The 11,181-nt window shown below is 40.7% G+C and overlaps 1 protein-coding gene across 1 annotated transcript; it reads left to right on the top strand.

Moving 5' to 3' along the window:
- The first annotated feature begins 400 nt into the window (after nt 1-400).
- Nucleotides 401-2,420, top strand: LOC120438403 (nuclear factor 7, ovary-like). Its single transcript, XM_039608814.1, has 2 exons — nt 401-551; nt 652-2,420. Exon 2 carries the CDS (start codon nt 669-671, stop codon nt 2,046-2,048), a length of 1,380 nt encoding a protein of 459 aa, XP_039464748.1. The 5' UTR covers nt 401-551; nt 652-668; the 3' UTR covers nt 2,049-2,420.
- The last annotated feature ends 8,761 nt before the right edge of the window (nt 2,421-11,181 follow it).

Below are 11,181 nucleotides of genomic sequence, written 5' to 3'. Positions count from 1 at the left end.
TCAGCGCACTTTACACAAGGAGACGCTGTATCCTGTAATGTCTGAACTTTGGAGTGAAACACACCCTTAGTTACAAGAAATAACACCACTGTCTGTAACAAAGTGAATCCACCTCAACACCACCTGTGTTTGTGTGACTGCATTACACTCCCACTGCTGGGAACCTGAACAAAGTCTAAAAAAGAAGCTGACAAACAGCTGCAGCACCGAGTGACACTTTATTTTTTAAACTTTACAAAAGGTTTCATGTTGTGACCTGTGGAGGTGAAAAGACACAAAACCTGTTTTACAGTTTTTGAGCTACAGGCAGGATTGAAACACATCTTAGTTAAAAGCGAAACAGCAACATTTTACTCCTCCCCTCACGTCACTCAAATGTCACAAACCAGGAAACAGGCTGTTCTTCTTTCTCAGTAAAGAGAGACGCACAGACGATCAGACTGAGTTCAGACCAAACTAGCAGCTTCCTCTGAGTGAGTCCAGCTACAGGAGAGAAAAGTGGAAAACTCCAACACTGCTGCTTCAAGCTGCTGACGCTCCACACACTGAATGTGAGTTTGAGCAAAACACGACTCAAAGGAAGTTTCAGTGAAGGTGGTAGAGGAGGGAGGGGAGCCAGGACTGACTGTACTTCCTGTCTGCTGTTTTCAGCTTCACTCACAGACTCAATGGCTTCCAGATCAGAGGAGGATCTCTGCTGTCCGGTCTGTCAGGAGGTCTTCAGAGATCCTGTTATTCTGTCATGTAGCCACAGCTTCTGTAAAGACTGTCTGAAGAGATGGTGGAGAGAGAGACCAACACACGAGTGTCCAGTTTGTAAGGAAATATCAGTGCAAGAACCACCTTTAAACCGAGCTTTAAAGAACTTGTGTGAGTCGTTCTTACAGGTGAGAGCTTCAGAGGCTCTCTGCAGTCTGCACTCTGAGAAACTCAAACTCTTCTGTCTGGACCATCAGCAGCCAGTGTGCCTCATCTGCAGAGACTCAGAAAAACACACCAATCACAGATTCAGACCCATCGATGAAGCTGCACAACAACACAAGAAGGAACTTCAGGAAACTCTGGAGCCCTTAAAGAAGAAGTTAAAGGTTTGTGAAGAAGTTCAAGTGAAGTTTGATCAAACAGCAGAACACATTAAGGTCCAGGCCCGACACACAGAGAGGCAGATTAAGGAGCAGTTTAAGAAGCTTCACCAGTTTCTAGCAGAGGAAGAGGAGGCCAGGCTGGCTGCACTGAGGGAGGAAGAGGAGCAGAAGAGTGGGATGATGAAGGAGAAGATGGAGGCTCTGAGCAGAGAGATAGCAGCTCTTTCAGAGACAGTCAGAGCCACAGAGGAGGAGCTGAGAGCTGAAGACGTCTCATTCCTGCACAACTACAAGGCTGCAGTGGAAAGAGTCCAGCGCTGCCCCCTGCTGGATGATCCACAGCTGCCCTCAGGAGCTCTGATAGACCAGGCCAAACACCTGGGCAACCTGACCTTCAACATCTGGAACAACATGAAGGACATGGTCTCCTACACTCCTCTCATTCTGGACCCAAACACTGCTCATCCAAAACTCATCCTGTCTGAAGATCTGACCAGTGTGAGAGGAAGATGGAGGCAGCAGCTTCCTGATAATCCAGAGAGGTTTGATGGATTAAGGTTGTGTGTCCTGGGCTCTGAGGGCTTTAACTCAGGGACTCACAGTTGGGATGTCGAGGTTGGAGACAGTACAGGGTGGGCACTGGGGGTGTTAGCAGAGTCTGTGCAGAGGAAGGGAGACATAGAGTCTGGATTATGGAGAATACGGTTCTCTCAAGGTAAATACTCAGCACGCTCACCATCAGCTGGATTAACTGCTCTCTCATTCCAGCAGAAGCTCCAGAGGATCAGAGTGAATCTGGACTGGAACAGAGGAAAGCTGTCGTTCTCTGATCCTGATACTAACACACACATACACACCTTCACACACACTTTCACTCACAGGATGTTTCCATACATTAACACTTATGATAAAGTGAAGGTGTGTCCGTTGAAGGTGTCAGTGTCAGTGGAGCAGATGAGTTGAGGATGATGATATTTCTAATGTTGTTTCCTGTCAGTGAATTGAAGCTGTTAAACTGCAGCTGTCCTCCTGCTGCCTCGTTGTTCCAAAGCTCTTTGTTTCTCTTTTAGTTCTCACTGTTTCTTTCTGTTTCTGCTGTCCACCTTTTCACATGGAAAATCATTTCACTGTTTCTCACTGAATGACTCCCCAAACTAGATTTGAAATTCTATCAAGTTTCTAATCATTACAAGTGATTCATGTTTCTATTTGATGTGTGTAAATGGAGATGATTTAGTTTGCTGGGATATGGACTGACATGTGTTGAATGGGAGGAGCAGTTTGTTGTTGTCTTCTTGTCTGTTTATGACAACAATAAATATATTGTTGAAACAATGATTCATGTTTAACTCCATATATGAAATGTTTCTGATATTTGAATTCTGTTTGATTAAAGACTTTCTTCATGACACAAATGAGATTTCAGTGTATTAATAGAACTAAATAAGCTCAGAGTTGAAAGGCTGCAGTATTATGTACGTGCTTCACTGTCAGTATCTTCAGGGGATTCAAAGGAAACATCAAACTGCTGTAATGAGATAAACTAGTTGGGCTGAACACACTTATCTGTAGTTTGTCTCCATCCAGGATCATCAGAATATAATGAACATGTGTGAAGAGCCAAAAAATGCTGCTCCCCTCTCAGCATGATGAGCTCCAGCCTTTGTTAACAGGACAACAGGAAACATGAGTCAACTTTCAGAGACAGTAACCAACTGTGGCCACAAGATGGCAGCAGCTGATCTGAGATCCTTTATTGGACAGAACGACTCTGCTCTGTGACGTCATCAGAGAGACGGCCTTCACTTTGATAGATCTGACGTCATGTCTGCACTGCCATGATGAAAGCTGATAAACACATTGTTATTGATCCATGAAATCACCTCTGTCCTCTCAAGTGTAGCTGTTTACAGAGCTAAAGAAGTCCTTCATCATCAACACAGACAAACATGTATTTTCTGTATTAAGTGACGTCATCCTCACTCTAACCTCTTACATACATTCTGTTCAGTTTTCCTGCTGTAAGAAATAAACTGTGTGGAAATATAAATGCAGGGAAACATCCATTAATCACAGGTGAGCCGTTTGTTTCTGACTCACATTAAATGAGGCTTCAGGTGTAAATACCTCAGAAGTGTTTCTGAGTTCAGTAGAACCAGACCCAGTCAACCATCATGGCATCCACAGCACTACACAATGCAACAGAAAGGCCTTCATCATCTGCTGAACCACCTCTGAACCACGACGCTCTCCCTGCATCTAAAAGCTGTTAGTCAGGATGAGATGCTGCTGTGATCGCTCACAGTTTACCTGTGAGATCTTTGTAAATATTGTCTTTGTTTCTGAAGGAAACACCTTTAGTCTGTTTTTATTTGGAGTGCAGATCTGGACGTCCATCACTTTAACCTGCACACATGCTACACTGTGACATAAATACTGCCACTTTATTAGGTACACCTTGCTGACTGCAGGTTATAACCCCTGCTGGAAACATCCCCACACATTTTGATCCTTGTTGACATGACAGCACCACACAGCTGCTCCAGATGCTGCAGGATGCTGGTCAGGGCTCTAAAAGTTAAACTTTACTGAAAGTAATAAACCTGAGAGGAAATAAACTTTGGACTTTAGTAAGCTGAGAGGAGGGATATTATACCCCTTATGTCAAAATATTCATGAGCTTTTTGAGTGTTAGGTTCTAATGAATTATTCATGAGTTTGAAATTAATTATTCGTGAGCTCAGGAAGTAATAACGGAAGTAATTAAATTATGATATTCATAAAAAATATGATATTAATAAAATTATGATATTCATAAAATTATGATTTTCATAAAATTATGATATTCATCCAAAATATGCTAGTTCATTGCTTTTCTTCCCCCCAAAAAAGAACTAATTGATTATTTTAGAAAGTTTTTATATCAAATACCATTCTTTTATTTTTAATCCACTAAAAACTTTTTCCTTTTTTTCCCTAAAGAAACGCCATCTGGTGGTGGGTCAGCGCATGACAGCGCATGAGTGCGCGCCCCGCGCCTGTGTGTCTAAGCGCGCTCGTGCGCCCGCCTGACTCGGGACCGGGCTTCTGGGGGCTCCGTGTTTATGGGTGAAAATGTGTTAAACCAGTATAAACAACCCGTTCTCACTCCCGACGCGTAAAATACTGACGATTTGTCACGTCCCTTAACTTCTCATGCTGACGCTGAAGGTACCCTTCCACGTTTTTATGCGACGCTGTGGGTTGTCAATTCATTCCAATATGAACCCGCTCTCGGCGATCAGAGACGCTTCGAGCAGAGGCTCCAGCCATCTATTTACTCCAATAATAACCCCGTCACGGCGAAACGTGACGCCTTGAAGTACAATCTAACTGGAAAACCAGGGACCCTCTCCGCGAACGGGTTTTTCTCCCTAATTTAATGCTTTCTTTTAATGACATCGTTAACATTTCTCAACAAAAACACATGAAAGTAACACTGATAATTCAACAATAAAATCGCTTCATTTTCCAAAGTGATTCACGATCTGAAAGTGCGCAGATTTAACGTACATAATCCTTGGTTGGGTTTATTATTTTTATTTCACACGTAAAACACATTTATAGTTTTATTCACCACTCCTGTTAGTTTTGGATGCGCTCGGCTCCAACCAATCAGACCAATTTACGCTAACGGCGCACTAATCCCGTAACTGCACACTACCCATAAGCCTCAAGCACCGTTGCTATGGAAATGAAGATAATCAACAGCTTGGTGCTACCCGTTATTCCTTTATTTACTCTAAAATAATAACCAGCGATAATACGAAAATAAACTGGCCCAGTGTTTAATTATGTAATTACAAATTGCAAATTTTATTTTTTTTTATTTTATTTTATTTTTTGCAATATTTATCGACAGCGTGCCTTTAGCGACATGTCAACAGATCTTAAGCAAGGCGATTGGATGGTTTTTACTGCAATGCATCTTGGGAGTCGTAGTAAATGGATCTTTCAACTCACGGTCCTGCACCGAATTTTTCGACTTGACACGAGGCAGATCTTAGCTAAGTAAGTTGTGATAAACTGTGGGTAATTTGCATGTTCACTGAAATATTAATCAGCTGATATTAAACTTGAAATGTTTTCACAGAGCAGTCTGTGTACCAAGAGAACTACTTCTGCAAAGGTTTATTTAATTTTTTTTGTGACGTATTCTCATGTGTAAGACACTTGCTTGGCCACCCAGCTAATGTTAGTACTGCTCTATTTTAGCAGTGTATCTTTTCTCTAATTAATTCATTTTTTTTAACCCTATTCTCGTAATTAACTCAATATTAACGACTTTAATCTCGTAATTGATTTTTTTTTCTAAATATGGTGTAATACTGCCTCGTAATACAAGTTATTTCTTTGGTCACAAATTATTTTTGTAACGATTTCACCAAAACAGACCTGAAATAATCCCTACATGTTCCATTTTCATTTGCAGAAATTACAAAGCCAAAAAACCAAACCATGCCCTTCCTGTCAGGCTCCAAACACCTGCAACAGGAAGACATGCAGTGGATGCCTGGGCAGCCTGAACGTAAAGGAGGGATTGAAAAAAAACAAACAAGAACAGCAACTGGGCTGCCTCTGTTAAAAAAAAACAAAAAAACAGAAATGCGAGCAGGGTGGTTAATTCAGCCCAGTTATCAGTAAGGTCAGATCTAATAAGTGGTTCTTTGTTAATCACAGTTGTCAATGTTTTCTTGTATATCATGAAGTAAGAAACTAACAAGACATGTATATACACATAACATATTTATTTATAAAAGAGCATAAATAAAAAAGTTATTCACATCAGAATAACATCATCACACTAAAGACATCAAACTAGAAAAAACTATTTTTATTTAAGCTACTTCTGATTTCTAATTTAATCGGCTATTAACAGAGAGACAAAACATTTCAAGATGGATTTTATCATTAATTTACAGGTTTGGTTACCATAATTACTTTTTAACTATTTACAACAATAAAACACCAAAGATGTGAAACTTAAAGGTTTACATCAATTTGCTTACATGAAAGACTGGCTGCATGTTTTTCTTTGTTGTTCTTGCAGGTTTCAAAACTACATGCCCTGGGCTTCCAGCCAATTCTGTTTCTTGGACAGTTTGACCGAAAGGGCCATATAGTAGGGGACGTGATCACATAGAGCCAGCGGATGGTGCTGCACGTGACATCCTCATGAAGATGAGGAAACTTTATGAACACCTTCTGAGAAGTAAGATATGCTTTGTCCATTATCTGTGTCCTTATCAGGTAGCCTATCCTAGCTGTCTTTGGGTGATACTCATTGTACACCTTACATAAGTAGGCAGTTCACCACGAGATACATAGAGACCAACAAGATGGTGAAGATGAGGATAGTTAACAGTCACCAGCTATTCTATTCTATTCTACTCTACTCTATTTTGTTCTATTCTATTGTATTATTCAGCCAAGGTTCAGACCAGTAACCTTCTTGCTGTAAGGTGACAGCTGCCCTACATGTCCTGTTGCTAACATGAAAATAGTGTTATATATGCCGTATTACCTCCCCATGTGGTGTTCACATCACCAAAGCTAGCCATACTGAACCTCTGGTGTTACCCACCTGAACAATTTTGTATGTGTGTGTGTGTGTGTATAGTATGGTCTTTCACACTATATATATAAAATGTAATTTTAAAAATCTTCTCGAAAACCAGACCTGATAATTCTCTTGAGACTTTCTAGTATAACAAAAGTCATTAGCTATCTGGATTTATAGTCACACTCATTAATTTATTAATGTACAATGTGAAAAGCACTACAGATGTCACACTACCCCGAGGGCACTTGTACTGAATGATTTGGGTCAGTGAGGGTGTGAGATGACTTATTTGATGCCAATATTTACAAGTTGTAACTTTAGTAAAAACCTAACTGAAAACATGCAAATCACTACTTATTATGTGTTTATGTGTACTGTACATTTTTTCAACCCATTTTAATGAATATTTAATATTTAAAATTTTGCAGAATTACAAGCTTCACCTCCTGCTAAAAGTCCTACACCAGCAGCTGGACCATCCTCTGCTGACAGTGTCGATGCTGGACCAGTCCCAGACCCAGAGGCTCTAAACGAGGAATTTATTCTTCATTTAGAGCCTGAACCAACATCTTCCCTCTGTCAGCCTCCTGTATCCTCCTCTTCATCTCTGCTTCCTCCTGCATCCTCCTCTTCATCTCTGCTTCCTCCTGCATCCTCCTCTCCATCTCTGCTTCCTCCTGCATCCTCCTCTCCATCTCTGCTTCCTCCTGCATCCTTCTCTCCATCTCCGCTTCCTCCTGCATCCTCCTCTTCATCTCCGCTTCCTGCATTTCCCTCAATTTCTACGGCGTACACCTCGGATGTCCCAAACAAAAAAAGGACAAGGAAAGGTTAGATGTTACGGTATTGTAAATGTACGAAATACATGACAGGTTCGTTAAGTTTGTTAAGATTTCTTTTTCTTAATTTTTGCATTTTCTCCAGTCTTACAGACCTCATGTAAATATTTCTTTTGTTATTTTTCAGAATGCCGAAAACACCGTACACAGAAGATTTTCAAATATGAAGAGATAGTAGACAGGAGAGTTGTAAATGTAAGTAATTTAGCCTGCTGTTGTGCAGATTTGTTTGCGTCTTTGGACTTCCCGGATTTGAACTGTGCCTGACTGACTATCCATGAGCTTTTGTATTTGATGAATCTACGCTAATTCAGCCATTGAGTCTGGATTTCGCTCCAAGTAGGGCATTAAATAGGAACATACCACCTGATACAACCTGGTCATGCTGCCTTCCTGGTGTTTACGTTCTTTAAAGTCCTCCTGACATCATGCTCAGAAGGAGTGATTGATGTGGAGGTGCTCCTTCCCATTCAGTAACATCTGCTTCAGTTAGTTTTGCTTGTGAGCCACAATGTAAGCAGTGTTGCTTTGCTGACATGCACTCGATGCTGGCAGTACAAGCATTGTAGTGGTTCTTATGTTTTGTAAACTAATTGTATAATATATTGAGCCATTCAATAGTACACAAATGTTTATAAGCTCCTTTTTGTATGCAACTTGCATGTCTTTCTTAATTAACTGTTTGTTTATATCATGTTTTTCAGGAAAAAGAAGTTAAAGTCAAGTGGAAGCCCTGCTCGATATGGTATGTAGTAACAACTTTGTTGGACGGAACAGACATTTATATTGTTGATAAATAGTTATCACCTCAGTTTGAATTCATGTATTTGGACTAAAGTAAATTGGGAGCTTTTAGCTGAGGAGCTTGATAGCAGTCCACCTCCAAAGTTCATTATGAGATTTGGAGGTGGACATAATCAACACTTTTAAGAGTAGGCATAAGACTTTACTTCTTTATAGAGCTTATAGTTAGGGCTGGTTCAGGTCAGCCTTTAGTTATGCTGTCATAGGACCAGACTGCTGTGGGTTAGTGTCCCCCCTCTCTCCTCTGTCTGTCTGTCTGTCTCTTTCAGGGTTATGCAGGCTCAGTATTGGTTGAAGATGCAGTCACATCTCCTTTTACTGAAAACTCTCCCCCTCTCCCTCACCACCATCTGTAAGCATACATGTCTCAGTAATGCAGTTCATGCATGTTACTAACTAAACTTCTTCCCTGGAGTTTCTGTGCTCTCTCATCAGCAGGTTCCGATGGATCGTGGCTGCTGCTGTCGTCCTGCTTGACATCTACTCCATATATTATTACTCTCTGACTTGATTTGATTAATTTATATTACAATGAAGGTGTATAAAGCATGACATGAATATAGAAAATATTTCATCCTAAAAAATTGTCATATGTCACAACCTAAATTATCCTATTTTGTGTGTGGTTGTCGTAGTTGTTTGTTATGTTTTTCTCCTGACAGTGGCAAAGTGTGGGATGACAGATGAGAATCTGCACAGTTTTACACACAGTAAACCAGATCCCTGTGCGCGATCGCACAGTTCAGTTTGTAGTTCAGCATAAAAGTTCAAAATAAAATATTTACTATACATTTCAGCCAGTGTCAGTCTCTGTTTCACTCTCTAATTTGTTTCAAGTAAAGTAAGTAACATCTTGTATGATGTGATTAGGGTAAGCAGTACTGTGTATGGGAGCCTAAAGCAAAGTTAACTGCACCAGTAGCAGCTTCAGAACATATTGTATATTATATGTTTCTACCTTTTGCAATATGTCATGTTTAGATGCAGTGACAATTGCACATTTGGAATTGTGGTCATGTGGTTTTTATACACAGGTTATTAGAAAATAATTGAAATTTTTTCTTGTTTGTTTACACATTATTATTGTTAATATTATTATTAGATACCAAAGACACAATTTGATTAAGGGTTTTCCTGTCATTATTTCAATAAAAATGCAATTACACACGTAAACAATAGGATCAAAATAAACGTAAAAAGTCTATTATCAAATGCTGATTTTCAAAACATTGTAGAGGAAAATAGAGATAAAATAATCTGAATAATAACAGTGATCTTGGATGATGATGGAGACTTCAATGGATTATTCTGTTTCAATCAATATTTTCATATCTATGACAATAATTTGATAAGATCAAAGAAGGCAATGACTCCAAAATGGGAGTTATGTCATTATATGTATCCAGGAATATGTGCCTGAGGATAGTTGTCATGAAATCAATATTAAATCAAAGTATTACTTAATTACCACAGCTGACACAAGTGCTCCATAGCTGCCTGCTGTCTCAGGATCTGTCTGCAAAAAGGACCAGGGAGCGCTAACATGTTATGTTCTAAACTGATGCAGAAAATGCACATTAAACATAATAAAAACTTACTGAGTGAAGCAATGTCAAGAGGATTCCTTTAGCTCCTATTGGGTTGGTTCCTTGATCAATGCAATACAGAATCATTAATTTGGTTTTATGTAATGTCCTTAAAACACGTCAAAATGAGGCTCACTAGTCTGTGTGGCCTCCACATGCCTGTATGACCTCCCTACAACACCTGGGCATGCTCCTGATGAAGTGGCAGATGCTCTCCTGAGGGATCTCCTCCCAGACTCCTGGACATTTTGTGCTGCAGTTGGTGGATGGAGCGAGACATGATGTCCCAGATGTCCTCAATTGCATTCAGGTCTGGGGAACGGGTGGGCCAGTCCACAGCATCAATGCCTTCGTCTTGCAGGAACTGCTGACACACTCCAGCCACGAGGTCTAGCATTGTCTTGCATTAGGAGGAACCCTGGGCCAACCGCACAAGCATATGGTCTCACAAGGGTCCTGAAGATCTCATCTCAGTACCTAATGGCAGTCAGGCTACCTCTGCCGAACACATGGAGGGCTGTGCGGTCCCCAAAGAGATGCCACCCCACACCAAAACTGACCCACTGCCAAACCGGCATGCTGGAGGATGTTGCAGGCAGCAGAAGGTTCTCCACGGCGTCTCCAGACTCTGTCACAAGTGCTCAGTGTGAACCTGCTTTCATCTGTGAGGAGCACAGGGCACCAGAGGCAAAGTTGCCAATCTTTGTGTTCTCTGGCAAATGCCAAACATCCTGCACGGTGTTGGGCTGCAAGCACAACCCTCACCTGTGGACGTGGGCCCTCTTGGAGTCAGTTTCTGACCGTTTGAGCAGACGTGCACATTTGTGGCCTGCTGGAGGTCATTTTGCACGGCTATGGCCTTTCTTTCCTACTGCACAGTACCTTCCCTTACAGTTAGTTTCTATTCTTTTACTTATTCTTTGATGACGGTTGTCTTTCTAGATAAGCAATTTCATTTGCTCTTGTGCGAGTCAGTGGCTCGGGTGCATTCTGGGACTGTCAGTTCACCAGTGTGCTGGCATGCTTCTTAACAAACACACCACTACAGCAAACATCTCAATTGTACTTGTTGATTTCTTCGACAAAACACTGAACAAAAATTTCCTTGTGAGTTTGCTGCCTGGTGCTTTTAAATTCTGTGGTAATTTGAGCAGCACAGAAAGCATTCTATGAATTAAATTATATTAGTCTATCTGAACATGTACACTAGTCATTAAATTACATGGGAAAGCATGATTATGGGTAAACAACTGCACCAAGGAAAT

The sequence above is a fragment of the Oreochromis aureus genome, linkage group 3, assembly GCF_013358895.1.
Source record: "Oreochromis aureus strain Israel breed Guangdong linkage group 3, ZZ_aureus, whole genome shotgun sequence".
Classification (NCBI taxonomy): domain Eukaryota; kingdom Metazoa; phylum Chordata; class Actinopteri; order Cichliformes; family Cichlidae; genus Oreochromis; species Oreochromis aureus.
The sequence above is the reverse complement of the archived record's forward strand: the minus strand, read 5'-3'. Positions and strand labels throughout refer to the sequence as shown.

Excerpts from the sequence above, each read along its gene's own strand:
- LOC120438403 (XM_039608814.1), top strand. The coding sequence starts at position 669 with ATGGCTTCCAGATCAGAGGAGGATCTCTGCTGTCCGGTCTGTCAGGAG.